General features: G+C 47.5%; 1 protein-coding gene across 2 annotated transcripts in view; it reads right to left on the reverse strand.

The window, feature by feature from the left end:
* The window catches only part of FYN (FYN proto-oncogene, Src family tyrosine kinase), a 514,055-nt gene that overhangs the window by 12,644 nt on the left and 478,817 nt on the right, over positions 1-22,594 (reverse strand). For both annotated transcript variants that reach the window (XM_085612142.1, XM_085612143.1), the window contains exon 13: positions 6,095-6,226. In XM_085612142.1, coding sequence (XP_085468268.1) covers positions 6,095-6,226 — 132 coding nt within the window. The remainder of the gene's footprint in view (positions 1-6,094; positions 6,227-22,594) is intronic.

A 22,594-nucleotide genomic window follows, 5' to 3' on the forward strand; every position in this document is an offset into this window, starting at 1 on the left:
TCTAGGATGGGGGGCAAGCCAAGGCTTACTCGATGAGATGACGTAAATTTAAACACCTAGAAACTAGTATGACACATTAAAACCACTTAGTAACCTATTGTCCAGTTTGTGCTTTATTTTGTAAAAAAATAAAATGAATACTTTGTATACACTACAAAAATAAAATACACACAAAACAATTATCAGTAAAGAAAACCAGAAGTCTGTAGCTCCTCCCTATCCAGAGACACAACCCCAAACACAAGAATACAAATAATGCACTATAAAAAGAATTTAAATGGTGGCACAGCCAATGAAAGGTGTCCGTGAAGCCCAAACCCGCAACCCCGTAACCTCAGAACACCAGTCTCATACTTCCAAAGACAGATGTTCCAGTTCCTACACTTCAATTGGGAAAATGTATCTATTAGTAGAGCAGTGGTTTTGGTCTCAGTTATTAGTAAGGAATTCACACTGACTCTGTTGCATGGGGATTGTCAGGTTTGAAGCAGGCTCAGCCTCACAACATGTGAAATCTCTTCTCCAGGGCCAAGATGGTGATATGCAGCAGCAGAAGGTTATGAATGGTGACTCCTGAGCAGTTGGTAGAGGGGGCCCAAGTGCCCTGAAGCAATCATGTCCAATGATAGCTCCTAGGAGTCCTCTCACCTGGGTCCGGTATTTCACAACAGGCAAGCACACATCCCGAAAGATGCAAAGCAGTGTCTTTTTCATAGACAGGCAGTCCCCCAGTCCAATGATCTTTCACAGCAGTAAGCTCTTTATTCATATCTAATGGCTGTATCAATGCTCTCCTAATACATTCCACATGCATGAATGTGCACCTCACATGGATGCTGACTGTCGTCAAACACACATCAACTGACCTTTTAATTACCCCAGATGTGGAGGCATTATATACGAGAATACGAAAGGATGCTTCTTTACAAGTTCTCAAGGGACTCTTTAGAACAAACAAATGGCAACATACTACTGCAATCCACTTTATTATGGAGTGTGCCACTTTGGTATTAAAAAGAAATTTCTTCCAACTTCAGAAAAACGTACACCTCCAAACTCAAGCCACTTCTATGGGGAGTACATTTGCCCTTAGTTTGGCCTGCGTCTACATGCATAAATTTAAAGCAAAATACGTAGGTTCTGAAGACAATGACTACCAGGGATCAATATAACTACGGCGATGCTACATTGTTGACATTCAGATTATATGGAAAGGCAATAAATACCCAGCAAAAAATATTGTTGATTGAATTAACAGCTAAATCCTTAATTTTTTTATTTACATCTACTTATTTCAGAACTAAGATCTCCTTCTGGGGAATTGAGTTCAAGTCTCGGCAACAACACTAAACATCCTGTGATTCTGGGCAAATCACTTAATCTTCCCGTGCCTAACAAAAATGAATGTGTCCTTCTGTAACGAAACTGGTGCTATGTATAGTGCTCTGATACCCGATATCTCGGGTCTAGTTTGCGCTATATAAAACTTAAAAAAAATAAAAATTTAAAAAAATGTCGGTTCCTTAACTACGCACATAAAAGAGTTACAGATATGCTTGAAATATAAATGGCAACTGAAGAGACACATGAATTGTAATAAAATATATAAGATGACTTGCCAAAGTCCATTTAAATATATTGGGAGGACAACATGTAAAATTAAGACCTGTAGTAAACCATAAAAATAGAAGAAACTTTACCATGTCTTAAGGACTTTGTGAAGTTATCTGGTTATGAAATAAAGGACAGCAAAACTGAGATAATGGTTTGGAACCAGGACCACCCGGTGACTCATATATCCAACAAACTGAGGTACTTTGGGGTTAATGTTACATGATTTGGAGAAGATTCCTGCTGTAAAATTGGAGAGAGTTTCGAAAGAGAATGTTAAAAAATAGGGCAGAATCTCCCCTCACCTTGTATGGCCGAGTAAAATTGGTCAAGATGTCTATAATACCCAAATGTTCATATTTATTTGATAATATACCTTTAGAGTTTGACAAGAAAGCTCTTAAAAAGATACAGAGGAGAATGACACCGTTTATTTGGGCCAATAAGGGGGTCAGACTCTCCTGGAAGAAGCTGAGAAGGAGAATTTAGGCTCTCGGATTTCTAACTGTACTGTTGGGTGTATCAACTGAATAAATGCTGAATGCTTATACTCTGTCCAGAAAGCTCATTGGAGGGTCTTATTTATAGAGCAATTTTGAACAGCCTGCCTGAGATGGGCTTTATGTACAAATTAGGGACTCCTAAATTTTTCAAGAAAATGTGGTTGAAGTGTTTGAAGGCAGTGGTGAAAATGTGGTACGGGGTGCGGTCCCTCATAGGGATTCCTTACTATAGTAAAAATTCCTTACTATAGTAAATGGTCACCAGTGTGGGATTCACCAGATACTCCGAAATGCTTGCTAGATGGGTCAGCAAGACCGCTGAGGGTGGCCGGCATATTGTACTGGGTACAGATAGTGGAAACTGGCAAGGGTCTCTCTTGGAATATTTGGCTGGAATTGACCAACGGAACACTGTCAAGGTTTAAGTTCTACCAGATTTCCGCTTGGCTTAAAAGTCAGAGGAGAATTGAAGTTGAGGGAAACTCTATGGAAAAGGATCTTCAGGATCAGAAACCAAGAAAGAAGGAAGTTTCATGGATACATGGTGGCAGCAGCAGAAGAATGCATGCGACCCCCCCCCCCATCTGGTTAGGGAAGGATACTTGTCAAGTGTGAAGATGGAAGAGCTATGGCAAGTATCTATAAGCATGCTTTATTCTGTGATCAAATCTGCTGTTTTGAGGAGAAACCACTTCTTCACTTTGCATAGAGTCTACCGGACCCCGGTGAAACTGGCCAAGATAAGAGGTGATGGGTAATCTAAATGTAATCAGCGTGGAGCCCGCAAAGCAGATGATGTCCACATGTTCACCAGCTGCCTCACCCTGGCAGAATTCTGGAAGATAGTGGGTAAGACAATTTCTGATATCTTGTTACGGGATGTGTAGGTAAGACCCACTTTGATCATGTTTGGTGTGGTACAGCAACGTTCTGGTTTGGGGAGCCTGTCAAAACTTCAAAGCCTAATATTCTACTTGATTCTTCTGTCAAGGAAGGAGATATGTAAAGTGTGGTGTCAACCTCTGCCTCCAATTGGGCGAGAGTGGGGGAACTCAGTGAGCTACTTTAGGAAATTTGTAGTGGAGGGAGGTTTTGAACTTTTTTGCACACTTTCACTGCAAGGGAGGTTGGCGCTCTAGTGCTCCAGCCCCCTCTACTTAAACCGGATGCCACAGGCGACGCGCAGCGGACGCGCGCCTTTGGTGCGCTGGCGGCACGCCAAAGGCAAGCCCGTCTCCGCCCGTCCGTGCCAGGGTGTCGCAGAAGCCAGGAGCCCTGGTCAAATCATCTCAGACATGGCCATTGCTGCATCCAGATATTACACTGGACAAGAGCTGCTTGACCTTAGAGTCGATGACACATTCTACTGCCAACCCAATTCCTTGCCACTTGTTGAAGGTCCCTTCGCCTGAGGATTGTGTCAGTACCACAGTAACTCTGGTTAAGCAGGGCCGTCTCGGGTAACACCATACTATCCCCTATTAAGTAAGGATCCTTTTTGCATAATCCCATCCCCTCTCAGGACAAATGTATTATGAACTCCATAAACAAAACCCAGATGACATGGAAAAACATGCTGTGTAATGTTCACTCTCTGCCCAGACATTCTATTGAGATTTGGGACCTACTATCCTCCATACAGCCTGAGCTCGGGTTTTTAACCGAAACCTGGCTAAAGCCCCACTCCACTCCCTCCGTCGCTCTTGCTATACCGGAAGGCTATAAGCTAATTAGGATGGACAGACTAACTAAGATGGGGGGAGGAATTGCTATTGCTCACTAAGACAGTATTAATATTTTTCTATTGGATGAGTGCTACAGTGTAAAGATGGAAGTCCTCATCTTTCGAATTGATTTTTCACCCCAAGTTAGCTGGAAGGGGCCTTAGTCTATCGCCCGCCAGGTCCTTTAGTGGATTTTTCGCTTTTACTCACAGAACTAATAACTCCCTATGTGCTCGCAAGTAATAACTTTTTACTATTAGGCGATTTTAACATCCATAGTGAATGCACCACCAATGCTGAGTCACTAGCCCTCTTGGATGACCTAGAACTTTTAGGCCTAAATAAACAAAATGAAGGTCCTACTCATACGGCTGGCCACACGCTGGATATTATCCTGTCTAATTCTAATGTACAGTGTGAGCCCCCACTACAACTAATTTGGACCGACCATGCATTAATTGAATTTTCCATCCAGGGCCCCAAGGAACATAAGGGACAATACTTGGATACCCATACGACTCGAAGACAGTGGCAGAAAGTTCCCCCAGAGAGTTTCCAAGTCTCCTTCGAAGTACCACAAAACAATCCCTCGGATACTCTAGTAGAAGCCCTAACCAAATATAACCTGGCACTAACTCGGACCATTGACCATCTCCCCCCCTGAAAAGACCCCCCAATCATTCTAAACACCCACAAGCCACCTTGTTCTCCCCCCAGCTACGTATACAAAAAAAACTTTGCAGGAAATACGAGAGAAAATGGTGTCTTACCCATGAGGAAAGTGATAAAACCCAGTTCTTAGTCTCTTTGTCAAGTTACCACAGTAACATCAAGACTGCACGTAAAAAGCACATTTCCACCCAACTTGTATTGGCTGGCAATGCTCCAAAGGTTCTATATAACATCCTTCAGTCATTTATAAAACCTAAGGCATGTGAGAATCTGGAAGCACCTTCACAAACACTATGCAATGACAGTGTACAACATTTTTCACAAAAAATAGAGCAAATTTATGAAAAAATGGTTTCATCTGGAAATAAACTTCTGATTCCCTTGACTACAGATATTCCAGAACTAACTCCCCCCATGGTACTTGAAAACTTTCCCCCATTAACAACAGCAGATGTAGCGGTTTTAATTCAAAAAGTTAAATCTGGTTCGCCCTGTGATCTGATTCCTACTACAGTAGCCAGCACCTTAATCCCTCAATTAACCCCTCTGATTGAACACCTTCTCAATCTTTCATTAAAAGAAGGCCACGGTCCATCAGAATGGAAAGCTGCACAGATTATGCCGATTTAAAAAACACACCAAGGCCCCTCTGACTGATCTGACCAACCTCCGCCCCATCTCGCTCCTTCATTTTCTGAGTAAATTAATAGAGGGATATGTCAATAAACATCTCTCAAACCATGTCGAACTCTCAGGCTGTTTAGACTACTCCCAGTCAGGCTTTAGGCCCAAACATAGTACCGAATCAGCCCTGCTAGCAGTCACCGATAACATCAAAATGACTCTAGACAAGGGCCATTCTATGATTCTGGTGCTATTGGACCTATCTGCCGCGCTCGACACGGTTTCCCATCAAATACTACTGACGCGACATGTCTCTTGCCGCCACGTCACACACTAATGTGATTGTGTCACTATGTGGTGTAGACGCCAGTTGAGTGGCTCCGTGGATGCAGGCATGTATTTAACATGAAAAGCATAATGGGTACTCCATTAGTGGAAAAGAGAGCACTTGAAGGCTTAAGTGCACGGCCACTCCATCCTCTAGATGAAGAGAATATCCTTCAATATTTCACACATTTTGTGTTAGTATTACTTCACTATTTTGCCATTTTTACACATGCTGACATTTTCTGGGTAAAGGTTTCCCCTCAGTAGTACCACTTTGACACGCAAATACAGAAATAAGCAACAGAAAGATGACCAGGCAACCTTTGCGAAGGGCAGTCCACTGCGTGGCAACATGCTGGCGCATTTTTTGTAACTTTTGATCTGTTTGAGCTAGAAATATTTTTTGGCTGAAATCTGCAAATGCAGATTATGCAACAGGTGATGGATTATGTGGCAAATTCATAATTATGCGGAAAATGACTCTGCTGCAAAATTGCATAGTTTCAGTGGCTTGGGATGTAGGTCCTTAGGAATGCATAGACCCATAAGGGAAATATGGCAAGAAACATGTCAACCATGATCAAATTTGTACATATATCTATTACTGTAATTTTATTGTGAGCATTGGCTTACCTGGATATGGCACTCGTCCCTTGGTAACGAGTTCAGTCAATAAAATACCAAAAGACCACACGTCTGATTTGATTGTGAACCTTCCATATAGCGCTGCTTCTGGGGCTGTCCATTTTATGGGGAACTTTGCACCTAGTGAATGAAGTGAAAGTCTAAGAAGCTGCATATCTATTTACGTCAATTAAGAATATAACTTTGACAGTCTCAGACATACAAAACAAGAAGAAAATGTAGTATTTATGAGACATCTACAGCAAAACCACATTATTCTAGTTCTGCAAGTCAGAAACCTATAAAATGTTTGTTAAATCTGGGCCAGCAACATATGAACAACTAAATGATTATGATGGATGCATGGTTGAAAACTCATATCTTGCATCTGTATTCATTTTACTGGGAAAAAAACATTGTTGGAAAACCACTCCCACACTAGAAGGGGTGGTGGTGGTCTTCCGGACACACTGTGGTAGCTTGGCTCGAGTGGTCAGGAAACAGGCGCAGTGCTAAGCATACAATATACCCATACAATAACCATGCGTGCATCCGTTCCAAAAACGACTCTACACCGTAAAAATTATGAAAATATTCTTTCTTTATCTTTTTCTCTTAGTTGCTGATTGGAAAAATAAATAGGTCAATCACAATATACAAGTTTCAATTAGTGCAGGTCAAATAAATATTGGCTGTTTTGATGAAATAAATAGGGGTGATCATAAATAACAGGGCATAAATACAAGTGCAATATATACATACAATTAAATACTTTGAGGCAATAAATACTGTACCAATAAATATTGTACACCATCAAGTCCTGTGGACCTATAAATATAGTGCAGCAATAAATAGATAAAAATTCAATAAATACAGTATCCCCAATAAATAATTACAAGTATACAGCACCCCTCATATAATCAGATGACACTTCACTTCTTAAGGGCTGATTTGGCCCAGGCACAGCTTGTAGGGTTGTGGAAGGCTTGAGGGGGGAGGCTACTCCCTGGCTGGGACAAGGCTGAGGCCTAAACTGAGGTAGATCAAAGGGGGGAATACCAGTGCCCTGGCTTTCTCTCTCCACACAACCTCTCTAGGTTAGTCCCAGTTCACCCCAGGCACAGTCAGGTTGGTTTCAGCACCTCCCTAGCCCCTTAGAGTAGTCTCTCAGGTCTCCACAGGGCCTTAGGCGCCCTCTACTCCACTTACTGCCCTTTTCTGATGTTCCGACGCCGCTGGAGTCGTGTCGATGCCGTGAGGCGGTTCCGGTTCGGTCTCGGCGGCCTCGGCACAATGTCAGTTCTTTGACGACGCCGGTAGGCGGTTCCGGTCCGATGTCGGTGGCCTCGGTTCGAACTCGACCTCCGATTCGACGGCGTCGGGCAGTCTCCTCACGATGTCGACTTCGGGCGGCTCCGGTCCGATGGCGCACTCTGCTCCGATGACGTCGGCCGGCCTGGCCTCGCTGTCGACTTCCGGCGACTCCGGGGTGCGATCCTCACCCCCGACCTCCGGTGCTCCTCCTCACAGGTTCCGGGCGACTCCGGAGTGCGATCCTCACTCCCGACCTCCGGTGCTCCTCTACCTCGGTCTCCGACGACTCCGGAGGGCGGACTTCACCCTTCCGATGACGCCGCTCGCTCGACCTCGGTTCACTTCCTCCTCGACCTCTGGTATTCCTCTCGACCCCCGTCGGCGCCCTCTCACGACCTCAGGCGGCTCCGGGTACGACGTCTGCTACTTCAGTCAGCGCCGCTTCTCCACCTCGGGCTCCAGGTCTTCAGGCTACTCGACGCCGGACTCCAGGGAAACCAGTTCTCAGGTCAGGATCTTGCTGCTTTCTGCTTCTAAGGCCTGTTCCTGCTGTTCAGGTCCTTAGGATGAGTTTTTCTGTCTCCTTCCCACACAGGGCTATAGGCTGGGATCCATCAGTAGGGACAAGTATCAAGGGTGGGTTTATGGACCCCACTCCAGGCACAAGTTTCCACCCCTGCTGCTTCACTCCTTCCTCCTTCACTGTTGTGCTCCTCTCTCTTCACCAGTCAGGTGCCAACTGCCAGCTCCAACTGCCAACTGCCTCTCTTATCCTCCCAACATTCTAAACGGTTTCCAACTGTCACACAGTTCTGGAATCTCCTGGAAGGTTCTGGAAGGTGCTGGTAGGTTCCAGTGGATGCTGGTGATGTCACAGGAGGCCACCATTTTGTGCTTCAGGCCCTCAGACAGAAGTTTCAGGGGTAGCTAAAATGGCTCCCTGAATCTGTAGCAACACGAAAAAGTCTGGTGGTTCCCAAAAAGGAAAAAATTCAAACAGGGTTTGAGGCAAAAGTGGGACAAAATAAATAATGATGAGGAGGGACCACCCAAAGGGCTGACAGGTCTAACACGCGTCCCCCCCAGCTGAAAGTGGGGAGAGCTACCCAACCCCTTGGGAGTTCTCATCACTAAGGCGGAAATACCTTGAGAGACCGTCTGCATTGGCGTGGTCCACTCCAGGCCGATGTTCCACCTGAAAGTCCATCCCCTGTAGGGAAATAGACCACCTCAACAACTTGGGATTCTCCCCCTTCATCTGCATCAGCCAACGAAGGGGTCTGTGGTCGGTCTGAACTAGGAAGTGCGAGCCAAACAGGTATGGCCGCAACTTCTTCAGAGCCCATACCACTGCAAAGGCTTCACGCTCTATTGCACTCCACTTCTGTTCCCTGGGAAGTAGTCTCCTGGATAGGAAGACCACGGGTTGATCCAGACCCTCTTCGTTGAGTTGCGATAACACTGCCCCAATGCCATGTTCTGATGCATCTGTCTGGACAATGAACTTCTTGGAAAAGTCTGGGGCCCTTAAGACCGGGGCCTCGCACATGGCTTTCTTCAATTTCTCAAAGGCTTGCTGACAAGCCTCCGTCCAGACTACCCGTCGAGGTTGTTTCTTGGACGTGAGCTCCGTGAGGGGGGCTACGATGGTACCGTACCCCTTCACGAAGCGGCGGTAATATCCCGTGAGGCCCAAAAATGCTCGGACCTCAGTCTGTGTCTTGGGGGGCTCCCAGGCCATGATGGCCTCGATCTTCGCCTGGAGGGGTTGCACCGCTCCCCTACCCACCAAGTGTCCAAGGTACACTACCGACCCCTGCCCGATCTGGCACTTGCTGGCCTTGATCGTCAATCCAGCTTGTCTCAGGGCCTGGAGAACAGCTTGCAGGTGACGCAAGTGATCCTCCCAGCTGTTACTGAAGACGGCTATGTCATCCAGATAAGCAGCAGAGAAACTCTCCATTCCGGTGAGGATCTGGTTTACCAGGCGCTGAAACGTGGCAGGTGCGTTCTTGAGCCCAAAGGGCATCACACAGAACTGGTAGTGGCCATTGGGCGTGGAGAAGGCTGACCTTTCCCTTGCTCCATCAGTCAAAGAGATCTGCCAGTACCCCGAAGTAAGGTCAAAGGTACTTAGATATTGGGCAGCTCCCAGCCGGTCAATTAATTCATCCGCCCTAGGGATCGGATGTGCATCAGTCTTTGTCACTGAATTCAGTCCCCGGTAGTCCACACAGAACCTCAGTTCTGGTTGGGCACCCGGTGGTGCAGCTTTCGGTACTAACACCACCGGACTAGACCAGGGGCTGCTAGAAGGTTCAATCACTCCTAGCTCCAGCATCTTAGTGACTTCACTATGAATGCTGGCCTTCACCTTGTCTGACATCCGGTAGATCTTGGACTTCACCGGTGGGCTGTCTCCTGTGTCCACGTCATGGACGCACAGGTGAGTCCTACCCGGGACAAGGGAGAACAACGAAGAGTACTGCCCCAGGACCTGGCGACAGTCCTCCTGCTGTTCAGGAGTTAGAGATGGGGAGAGAATCACTCCCTCCACCGACCCATCCTTTTCCTGAGACGCAAACAGATCAGGGAGAGGCTCGCTTTCCACGTCCTCTCCTCCGTCAGTCACCATCATCAAGATGACTTCGGGCCTCTCGTGGTGGGGTTTGAGGCGGTTGGCATGCAGCACCCGCAGGGGCTGACGAGGGGTCTTCAGGTCCACCAAGTAGGTAGCCTTACCCTTCTTCTCCAACACCTCAAAGGGTCCTGACCAGCGATCCTGAAGGGCACTAAGCTCTCCTGGTTCGATCACCCACACCTTCTGGCCAGGCTCCAACTCCACCGGGTGAGCGTTGTGGTCATACCACGCCTTCATCACTGCTTGGCTGGCTTCCAAGTTGTCAGAAGCTTGCTTCCACAACTTAGCCATTTGGCTCCGGAAGGCCAGCATGTAGCTCACCACATCCTGGGGGAGCTTTCTGGGAGTTCTTTCCCATCCGTCTCTCACCAGGTTAAGAGGTCCACGTACAGGGTGCCCATACAGAAGCTCGAAGGGGCTGAAGCCCACTCCCTTCTGTGGCACTTCCCTGTAGGAAAAAAGTAAACAGGGTAGGAGGACGTCCCATTTCCTCCGCAGGCTTTCAGGCAGACTTCTGATCATGCCTTTCAAGGTTTTATTAAACCTCTCCACCAGACCATTGGTCTGGGGGTGGTAAGGAGTCGTGAACCGGTAGGTCACTCCACACTCCTTCCACATTGCCCGCATATACGCTGACATGAAGTTGGTCCCCCTGTCGGACACAACTTCCTTGGGAAAACCCACTTGGGTAAAGATTCCCATCAGGGCCCTAGCCACAACAGGTGCTGTTATGGTCCTCAGAGGTATTGCCTCTGGGTACCGTGTGGCATGATCCACCAGAACCAGGATAAACCTGTGACCAGCTGTAGTCGGTGGATCTAACGGACCCACAATGTCGATGCCCACCCTTTCAAAGGGGGTGCTAACGACAGGAAGTGGTTCCAGGGGAGCTTTCAGCTTCACCCCTGTTTTCCCACTGGCTTGGCAAGACACACATGTCCGGCAGTAGGTATCGGACGTCACTTTCATCTGAGGCCAATAAAAGTGTGGGACAAGACGGGCGAAGGTCTTGTCTTGCCCCAGGTGTCCTGCCAATGGTATCTCGTGAGCCAACTCCAAAAGGAAGGCTCGATAACGTTGAGGAACTACCAAGGCTCGTGACGATCCATGTAGGGGTGCCTTGGGTTCACTGTAGAGGAGGCCATCCTCCCAGTAAACACTGTAGTTCCCTTCAACGTTCCCTGCTGCCTGGGCTTCGGCCTGTCGCCTCAGCCCCTCAAGGGTAGGGCACTCCCTCTGGCCCTGGCAGAATTCCTCCCTGGACGGGCCTCCCTCCACGTGCCACTCGGCCGGGATGGGTAGGTCCTCCAGGTTGGTAACGTCCCCCTCCGCAGACTCCTGGTCCACCACCTCCGGTGGCCTATCCGTCCTACGGGGTGGAGACGCCGAGGCAGGCTCCTCCTGTCCTCGGTTCTTCCCTTGACTGGCAGCTGGCTGGGCCTTTGTTCCAGGCTCCAGCCGGAATGAACTCCCTCTTCGGGTAGTCGCGGACCTTGTGCTAACACAGGCCCAGTCAGGTGTACCCAGCATCTCGGTGTGAGTCCGGTATTCCACCTCCTTCCAAGCGTTGTGCTCCATGTCATTGCCCAGCAGACAATCGACTGGCACGGCAGGGCTTACGGCAACTCGAAGTGAACCTGCAACCCCCCCCCATTCAAAGGGAACCTCGGCCACTGGATAGTGACCTGTTCTGCCGTCAGCCATCGCGGCTGGGTGGAGTACATCGGGAACTACCTGCTCTGGAGACACCAGCTGGCTACGCACCATAGTCATACTGGCTCCTGTGTCTCTCAGAGCCTCCCCTCTTTGGCCGTTGATGGTGATCCACTGCCTATACTTTGCGGTATTTGCGGGCACCTGGATCTTGGGAACCATCTCCCGTTCTCCCAGGGACACTAAAGTGACACCCGCCCACTCCCTTCCCTTAGTTAAGGGCATCTCCTCCCCGAGCACTACACTAGCTACTCCGGGGGTCTTTCCTCCAGTGGGAGGGGGTGATCGTTTCTGACACTTCGGATCTCCTTTATAGTGTCCAACGCCACCGCACTCGTAGCAATGGACAACCCTTGGCTGCTGACTCTGGCCAGGATTAGGGTTTCTGGGTGGGTTAGCCTTAGAGGTGAATCCTGTTCCCTTCCCTTGGAAGTTATTTTGGGGGCCTTTGGAGAACTCCTTTTTCTTTTCCCCTCCTTCTTTCTTCTGGGGGGCGCCCTGTCCGGCCTTTTGAGTATCCCCTCCAGTCCCCCTTGTGGACACCCGGGTACTAGCCCAAATGTCCGCCTCCTCAGCAAGCTTCCGGGGGCTGGTCAGCTTGCTATCCACCAGGTGTTGCCGCAGTTCAGGGAAACATTTCTCGAGTAGGTGTTCCTTCAGTACTAGGTCAAACAGCTCCTCGTAGTTCCTTACTTCACTGCCCTGAATCCAACCTTCCAGTGCCTTCTTTGCATAGTCCAGGAAGTCCACCCAATTCTGTGTGCCCAGTTTGTGACTACCCCTGAACTTCTGTCTGTACTTTTCAGGTGTTAGTCCAAACTTTCTGATGAGCGCCAGTTTCATGGTGGGGTAGTGGGTCTGCTCATCCTCTTCGAGGGCCAATAAAGCATCCCTACCAGCTGGAGGCATGTACCTATACAATCCTCCTCCCCAATACTTCACTGGAACCCCATGGGCCCTCAACGAGACCTCATAGGCTGCTAGCCACTTGGCGATGTCGTCACCCGCCCCATAGCTAGCTACTATGTCCTTTGGCAGGTAAGGTTTGGATTCCCTGGTGATTTCTTGGTCTTTGCTGCCACCATTAGGAACAGTTGGTGCTCCAATTCTTAGGATCTGAAGCTCTATCTCTTTCAGTCTTATCTCATGAGCCATCCTCTCTTTCTCCGTCTCATGAGCCAACCTCTGTTCCTCCTTCTCCTTCTCCAGCTTTGCTAAATCCCATGTGAGCTGTCTTTTCTCTCTCCGATCTGCTAACTCCACGCTGGATAAGCCCCCGCTAGAGACAGTGCTGCCCTTCCTAGAAAGTGTCCTGGGCCCTGCTGACAGGTTCCCCACCTCAGGTTGGTACATCTCAGCCCCCTCGGGGTCAGGCTCTCCATCCCTGTCTTCCTCCTCAGCCTTGCTTTCTCGGCGTGCCTCCCCCCAAGCCCTTAAGCTGGTTTGGAGTGCACCCTTCTTTGCTCCTGGGGGACAGTACACCCCCTCCCGCTGGCAAAACTCCCTGAGTTGGGCCACAGTGTACGTTTCTAGATTCTCTAGTACAAACTCCATCTTGCCCACTCAGGTTAGAGGACAGGTTTTGTGCAGTAACAATGTAGGGTGGTACCTTTAGTAATACCTCCTCCCACCACCAGAGTAAATTTGGAAAAAACAAAAACCCACAATTAGGAAGGCCGCTTTGAGAAAACTCCCGGTGTAGGCCTATGGACTACCCACAGTTATTGTTGAGTATATGTAGGCACAGCTCTATCCCACCGCTGAACACCAATTTATGTTGGAAAACCACTCCCACACTAGAAGGGGTGGTGGTGGTCTTCCGGACACACTGTGGTAGCTTGGCTCGAGTGGTCAGGAAACAGGCGCAGTGCTAAGCATACAATATACCCATACAATAACCATGCGTGCATCCGTTCCAAAAACGACTCTACACCGTAAAAATTATGAAAATATTCTTTCTTTATCTTTTTCTCTTAGTTGCTGATTGGAAAAATAAATAGGTCAATCACAATATACAAGTTTCAATTAGTGCAGGTCAAATAAATATTGGCTGTTTTGATGAAATAAATAGGGGTGATCATAAATAACAGGGCATAAATACAAGTGCAATATATACATACAATTAAATACTTTGAGGCAATAAATACTGTACCAATAAATATTGTACACCATCAAGTCCTGTGGACCTATAAATATAGTGCAGCAATAAATAGATAAAAATTCAATAAATACAGTATCCCCAATAAATAATTACAAGTATACAGCACCCCTCATATAATCAGATGACACTTCACTTCTTAAGGGCTGATTTGGCCCAGGCACAGCTTGTAGGGTTGTGGAAGGCTTGAGGGGGGAGGCTACTCCCTGGCTGGGACAAGGCTGAGGCCTAAACTGAGGTAGATCAAAGGGGGGAATACCAGTGCCCTGGCTTTCTCTCTCCACACAACCTCTCTAGGTTAGTCCCAGTTCACCCCAGGCACAGTCAGGTTGGTTTCAGCACCTCCCTAGCCCCTTAGAGTAGTCTCTCAGGTCTCCACAGGGCCTTAGGCGCCCTCTACTCCACTTACTGCCCTTTTCTGATGTTCCGACGCCGCTGGAGTCGTGTCGACGCCGTGAGGCGGTTCCGGTTCGGTCTCGGCGGCCTCGGCACAATGTCAGTTCTTTGACGACGCCGGTAGGCGGTTCCGGTCCGATGTCGGTGGCCTCGGTTCGAACTCGACCTCCGATTCGACGGCGTCGGGCAGTCTCCTCACGATGTCGACTTCGGGCGGCTCCGGTCCGATGGCGCACTCTGCTCCGATGACGTCGGCCGGCCTGGCCTCGCTGTCGACTTCCGGCGACTCCGGGGTGCGATCCTCACCCCCGACCTCCGGTGCTCCTCCTCACAGGTTCCGGGCGACTCCGGAGTGCGATCCTCACTCCCGACCTCCGGTGCTCCTCTACCTCGGTCTCCGACGACTCCGGAGGGCGGACTTCACCCTTCCGATGACGCCGCTCGCTCGACCTCGGTTCACTTCCTCCTCGACCTCTGGTATTCCTCTCGACCCCCGTCGGCGCCCTCTCACGACCTCAGGCGGCTCCGGGTACGACGTCTGCTACTTCAGTCAGCGCCGCTTCTCCACCTCGGGCTCCAGGTCTTCAGGCTACTCGACGCCGGACTCCAGGGAAACCAGTTCTCAGGTCAGGATCTTGCTGCTTTCTGCTTCTAAGGCCTGTTCCTGCTGTTCAGGTCCTTAGGATGAGTTTTTCTGTCTCCTTCCCACACAGGGCTATAGGCTGGGATCCATCAGTAGGGACAAGTATCAAGGGTGGGTTTATGGACCCCACTCCAGGCACAAGTTTCCACCCCTGCTGCTTCACTCCTTCCTCCTTCACTGTTGTGCTCCTCTCTCTTCACCAGTCAGGTGCCAACTGCCAGCTCCAACTGCCAACTGCCTCTCTTATCCTCCCAACATTCTAAACGGTTTCCAACTGTCACACAGTTCTGGAATCTCCTGGAAGGTTCTGGAAGGTGCTGGTAGGTTCCAGTGGATGCTGGTGATGTCACAGGAGGCCACCATTTTGTGCTTCAGGCCCTCAGACAGAAGTTTCAGGGGTAGCTAAAATGGCTCCCTGAATCTGTAGCAACACGAAAAAGTCTGGTGGTTCCCAAAAAGGAAAAAATTCAAACAGGGTTTGAGGCAAAAGTGGGACAAAATAAATAATGATGAGGAGGGACCACCCAAAGGGCTGACAGGTCTAACAAACATGAATAAAATATAAAAAAATACTTTTCAGCTGGTTTTCAGATTTTGCTATTCCTGTTTATAACACAGTTCTTTCACATGCTAAATAAACAGCCCACTCACCAACCATGAAAATTCAGATTTGTAATTGTTTTTCTCCAATTGGTAGTTATTGACCTAGAACCAGTAGAAATGAGTATTTATTGAAATGGATATTAATGGAACCTGGTTTGCATTCACAAGGAGTTTCCCCCGATGTGTGTATTAACATGGAACACAAGAATTTGGCAAAGTCAATGTGCCTGGCTTACCTGCAATACACAAAATAGGAGGGGGCTGGCAGGGTGCTCTTATTCCATGCATTTGAAATTGTGAAGCAGACTATAGTAGCTTCACCTGCGACATAATGTTTTCTACACAGTGTGAACATCTGAGAAAGGCTGTGGCTATGGTAGAATAGAATTCATAAGAGCTGCCAGCAGACAGCTACAGTTAGCTTTCTATCTCGAGATGCTAAAGAAGAAGGAATGGTTTGTTTTAGTAGCAGCGGCGGCTCCTCTGCTATGGCGAAGGAGCGTTGCCCCACACCCCCCTGCTGGGAGCCAGCTGAGGGAGCGAAAAACTATTTTTTTATCATTTTATTTTTCTTTCCACACTTGAGCCAGCAAGCCAAGTCTGGGCGGGACCATGATGAGAGCAGGGGGAGGAGTAGTGCACACTGTAAGTGCTCATGATGGTTTCGCTAGCGGTCTAAGGCCCGCTAAACCGTAATGCGCAATTTGATCTCTCTCCACCTGAGATGTGTTGTACAGCCAGGTGGAGTAGAGGGACAGGCTCCTAGGACCTGAGCGTGCGTTAAACAAGCCCGCTCAGGCCAATCACAGCGCTGCTCTCTCATGCTGTATAACCAGTATGAGAGCAGTGCCGTGATTGGAATCTAGAAGCCTGGCAGTGCGCACCAGCCCCTGGAGAGTCAGAGTCCGACAGGGGCAGAAGAACCCTGAGACGGCAGCAGCAGGTAAGTCCTTTTTTTGCTATTTAAATCTTCCCCCACACCTCCCTACCACCCGTTAAAAAGAGGAGCCACTACTGTTTAGTAGTCTCCCATTTGTTGATACTGATCATATTCAACGGTTAATGTTAACACTTAACTAAAATTTGTATCGAACAAAAAATAACACAATATATGAATTTTCTTAGAGGGAAGCACACCACAATATAATACTAGGGGCATTGATTATTAAAACCGCACAGCATTTCAAGATATCACACAACCCCAAATCTGCCACTGTTTGAGAGAATGGTGAAATGTGTTAAATATACAAGTCCTGTCTTATTCTGCATACCACGACGAGAGAAACTTGAATTTAAAAAAAGAAATCCATGTTGCCTGATAGTGATGTCAGGTCTATGGGATCTAGAAACTTCGGTGTCTCATCAGTTTATTACAGGTAAGTGGAGTGGCCCATAGGGATAATCCTGTAAATGTATGGATGGTAGTGTAGCCTTCAATATTCAGCCGTATCTAATTATCGCAAGGGGTAAGGGAGAGGGTCGATGATGATTAGTGGGTTCTGAAGAATAGTTGGAAACTTCTCAAAAGCCTATCTGATTAAATCCTAAGGAAAAGGTCTATATGTTTAAGAGAAAAGAAGGAGTCCTGCTAGAACTGGCGCGTTTTTCTCAATGTGGCCTTGTCTGACTTCTAGAACAGTCGCATTTGTGACAGACACAAGGGCCTATAGTACAGATTGGGAGCACTTTCCATATTTGCACCATGGAGCACCTTAAAACAGGTGCGCTGGCTGCAAACATGGAAAGTGCGCCCTATGATGAAGAATTTGCTACCCTCCGGCTGCCATGAACTCGTGCTGCCCCCAGGGCACCACATTTAGGAGAAATACAAAGCAGCTGTTTTAAAGCTGCTCCGTGTTTCTCTGTGCAGGCGGCACACGCCTACACTTTTAAGAGGGATTAGAGACCCCCTTGCCGGCAGATGCAGTGAGTGACTGCTCCCGCCTGCAAGGGGATTTCTGGGGCATCCTTTTTAGAGGGTTGCATTTAGAAGGGGCACTTAAAGTGTACCACCTCTTTGTGGTGCACTTTTTAACGCACCTTCTAAAGGCATGTTAGTCTCTGCGCCCATGTTGGTATTATTGTGCGGGCACAGAGGCAGAGTGATTCCCTCATTTGCAAGGGGCCACGCCCCCATACAAATGAGGGAACACCCTCTGGTGACAGCGCTAGTGCTTTATGTGCACCAGGGCTATCTGTATTACAGAGGGGCCGCACAAGCATTTGCCAATACCAAAGTGCCCCAGGAGTGCAGAAAGTGGGTGTAAATATCCATTGCGCCCCGAGGCATTTGTGTAATAGGGCCCCTGGGGCCGCATTATGGAAAGTGCCCCGGGGTTAAACAGGCATGTGCAGGTCACTTTGTATTACAGAAAGGGATGCAGATGCTTGTGAGACCCTTTCTGTGATACAGATAGCGCTGGCGCACATAAAGAACCAGCGATATCACCAAAGGGTTTTCCCTTATTTGAATGGGGCGTGTATTATAGACATGGGCGGAGAGACAAAGAAGCTGTCAGGAGGTGCCATGACAGTGCGCCTCCTAAAAAGTGATGTACCCTCAGTGCTTCCCTTGATAGCAGCCCTCTGGAGGGGCCCAGACATCCCCTTGCAGGCAAGCGCAGTCACTCACTGCATCTGCCTAGAGGGGGGTTCCCTAATCCCCCTTCCTGCACAGTGAAACACGGAGAGGCTGCTTCAAAGCCACTCTGTTATTCACTTGAATGCGCTGCCCCTAGGGCAGCACGACTTAGCGTCTGCTCTGGGGGCAGTGTATTTAATGTAATAGAGCGCACTTTCCCTGATTGCACCCAGCAAGGCTGTTTTAAGGTGCGCCGGGCGCAAACAGGGAAAGTGCGCCCTGTGTGTAATAAGGCCCGAGAAGAACAACAAAAAGGGAGATATAGCAGCGCAACAAGGTAGCTGCCACAACAGATTTTTAGTAAGTAGGTGAAAAAGAAATCTGTTGAGAAGGGGAAATAAAATAAAGTAAGCAGCTAGTGAAAGTGAGTAAAAGAAAACACATTGTATGACAGCAAGCAACAAATAGTGAGGATAGGGAAAAACAGATAAATAAAGGGAGGAGAAGCATGTGGGTTCTCCACATTGAAAACAAGTATTACCAAAGCCTGGTTTTGACCACTACCCTTTTGGCTTTGTCAGCACTTGTTTTGTTTTTTGTCATAGTTTTTGCAAAACTTTATTGCTGGGGAATATGCCAGATCCTCATCAATATAAATGAAAATATTGACTAAAAGCAAAAATATTTATATTTTCGAAGTAACACATTGCCATAGCAGTCTTGGGACTTGAGAAAACGACATAGCGCATAGGTGTGCTCACTGTGATAGGGCAGAATGGTGTCACTCATAGTAAAGTTAGCCAATGACTGAAGTGGGATGACCCACTGCCCCATGCTGTACTGTAGGAAGTGGAATAAGAATATGAATGAAACAATAAAAGACCATTGGATGGCTGAAAGTATACCTATCATTTTAGGAAAATCAAACGAGCTTGGCTAACGCCAAACCTAAAACACAAACCGAGGGATTTACAGAAGTTCACCCCACGCGCTGGCAAAAAATGAAATGCCCACTCCAATGTCACTCCGTGTCTAATCTCCTATCTTGATACAGCAGATGTGAGAAATGCCACTCCAGTGCATCAGATGAATTGTGTCTTTGTGATGAACGCATTTCCCACAACTTTAGTCAGTTACACGTCCTTGACAGTCATTAATATATTCAAATATGCATTCCATAAAGACACAACGTAGCACGAAGGCAGCTCAAGTACACGAATCACCATTAATAATCTGATCTGCAGTCCACTGATCCACTCTGTCAATGAAAATTGTTGCTTCTAAGCCAGGGTTCTCCAACCTTTTCTGTAACAAGAGCTACTTATGTTTAATGAAAATCATCCTGAGCTACTAATACTAGTGATGTAAAAGTGAGTGCCAGCAGTGAGCACATCAGTGCATAAGGCAGAGTTTCCAGCAGTAATGTAAAAAAGATTTTGACAAATTGAACTGAAATGTACACACAAACCATGGCTCCAGTCCCCTGGCACCACGCTATACATATGAGTAATCAATCTCTCCAACTCAAGTAATAGCTTTTAGCACATTTGTATCTATTTTTCTACAGGCATCAGCTTATGAGTTGTACAAATACACACATTTGTGTCTTGAAAACATATTTTTAATTTTGGTATATATATAACATAACATAACATAACATGTATTTGTACTCACCCATAGGTATCTTGGCGCTGAATAAAAGATGTTTATTGTTACCCAACTCAATGGTGCTCATTTTATCGACCTCAGATGGATAAAGATGGATAAAAGGTTGAGTGGACCCGCCAGGATTTGAACCTGTGACCATGAGGTCGAGCACATGCCCCTGCAGAGGGCGATGTAGTCCACTGAGCCACTAGACCCAGATTTGATATAATAATTCAACCAAGCAAAAGCTTCGACACTCGTAGGCTGGGCTGCACAGAGGCCAGCTACTCAAAGATAGCTTGAGAGCTACTGGTAACTCGCGAGCTAACTGTTGGAGACCCCTGTTCTAAGCACTCGCACTGTCAGAACTCCATCCAGCCAGGCAGAAGCTGATCATGTCCACACACTGAACTAGGGGTTTCAATGGTGCCACCTCAAACGAACCTCTATGCAAACACTATAGGCTGGCTGCTCACGCTGGCCATTTGCTTCAGTGTGCCTCGAGCTCTGGGCTGAAGTCCGGAATGCGTTTCTTCCCACGTGCAATAGACGTGATACATCCATTGATAACATCACCTACCAGTGACCATAGCAGAGGTGCTAGAAGGACCATGTCAGGTGTAGTGGAAGGCAGCAACACAGGGCCCCAATGCAGATTGGAGAATGAAGATGAGGCATTCTGTGGAGCCGCCTGCCACAGCACCACCCAAATAGGGTATGCAAGTGACCCATCAACCACCCACTTGCATGCTTACCTGATGCATGGTTATCAAAATAACACAAGTTTATTTATGAGCACACCCCATTCCAACGGAAAGCAGAGGTTGGCCTGCATTTTAAAGCCGCAGGACCTTTGCTACAACGCTGATATCTATAGACAGGCATTTATACACCCCAAGGGTTACATTTATATTCTCTCTTCATCGCCCAAAAACTATAGCAAATTAAGAAATCAGTTCTTCGCCACCTTCAAGGTACCAAGCGACCCCTCCACATAAAAGGATTCATAATAACTCCAAAGACTCACATTTCAGGCATCCGAATCAGCCCTCTGAGAGAGGTGAATATATTGCCAGGCCTAAACTTCCTCATTCTTAACACTTATAGGGGCATATTTACAAGCTGGCGATAAAAAATTATCGCCACTTTTGCGCCCGTTTTCAGCCGAAAAGCGGCGATAATTTTATCGCCTAATTAGCAAGGCCACGCTAACGCGTGAAACCTTGCTTTAGCGTGGGGATTCCTAACGCCCAGCTTTGCATCTCTTATGAGATGCAAAGTGGGCGTTCCTGACCTAACATGACAGGAGAAATGTCGCTAAGCGACATTTCTCCTATCATCAAGCCCCACGCTATGAAGCATAGCGTCAGGAAAAGTAGCGATAACCTCTGTTATCGCTACTTTCCTTACGCCTGCTTCAGGACTGACTTAGCCTTGATATCCTATGGAAGGTGGATATCATGGCTAAGTTTGTGAGTCCCTATCAGCAAGCTAACGCCACACTACGTGAGATTATCGCTGGGTTTCCAGAGATAATCTCACGTTAGGCAGTTAGCGTGAGGATTTTTATCGCTGAGGAGATAAGCGTTGCTAATAGCACGCTATCTCAGCGCTAAAAATCCACGTTACCCGGCGATAATTATCTTCACGCTAAGAGCGCTGAGCGATAATTATCGCCGGGTGTTACTGATATGCCCCATAGTTTTTTCATTTCTAAATATAAGTAGCGAATTGAGTACAATAATGTGCATTAAATAGCCGTACTGATGAAGGAGTGCATATACGATTAATGAGCCACTTGTATATGACGGGGACCACTTAGAGATACCTTACAAACATATACACATTTCCAAGTGCCCTTTTAAGCTTTTTATTCACTATGTTTCGGACATTCATTTGTAACTAAACCCTGGGCTCTACTGTTACTGCTTTCATTGCAGGTCAGACTCTTACATTTTACAAGTACTGTGGAAACCTGTTCCAGTCATTTAAGTCTTCACTCAATTATCTGTAACACTGAAAAGGTATTTCGAAGAACTTTCCTCAAAGCATGGGCTGACAGAAATCCACCCCTAAGGAACAATGTTTATTTGAGGGCAAGTGTCCACATAGTCGCAACATAGGGTGAAACCTGCAGGACCGGCTCCTCCACTTGAGCGAGGGAACGTCGCCCCCACAAGCCCCAGAGCTGAAAAAATAAAATAGTAATAACGTTTATTTATTACTATTTTATTTTGCAGCAACCCATCCTGAACTAAGTGTCAGGACGGGGCAGGGCCACCGCTGCTGAGTGGCAGCAGCAGAGAGCTATGCGCTTTAAAATGCGCATGTCTCTTTGGCCGGCCATCTTAGGCCGGCCAGCCAGACATGCACATTTTAAAGTTCTCTAAAAGCTGGATTATGATTGAAAGATTGGAGTCCATTGTTACCCCTAGATCACTCACTTGGACTCAGTTGTTTGGTTCCGCCAGGGGCGGCTCCTACATTTGAGTGGGAGAGCATCGCCCCACAAACCCCAGAGCTGAAAAATAAAATGACAATAAAGTTAATTTATTACCGTTTTATTTTTCAGCGACCTGTCCTGAACTAAGTGTCAGGACTGGGCGGGCCAACTCTGCTGAGTGGCAGCAGCAGAGAGCTATGTGCTTTAAAATGCGAATGTCTCTTTGGCTGGCCGTCTTGGGCTGGCCAGCCAGACATGCGCATTTTAAAGTTCTCTAACACAGCTGTCTTAGACTCTTAGGAGTGCTGGGATAGCCCACTCTATCCAATCTTAGTGCTGCTTTCATGCTGTGAAAGCAGCGCCAGGATTG

Source organism: Triturus cristatus, chromosome 6, assembly GCF_964204655.1.
Source record: "Triturus cristatus chromosome 6, aTriCri1.1, whole genome shotgun sequence".
Taxonomy (NCBI): domain Eukaryota; kingdom Metazoa; phylum Chordata; class Amphibia; order Caudata; family Salamandridae; genus Triturus; species Triturus cristatus.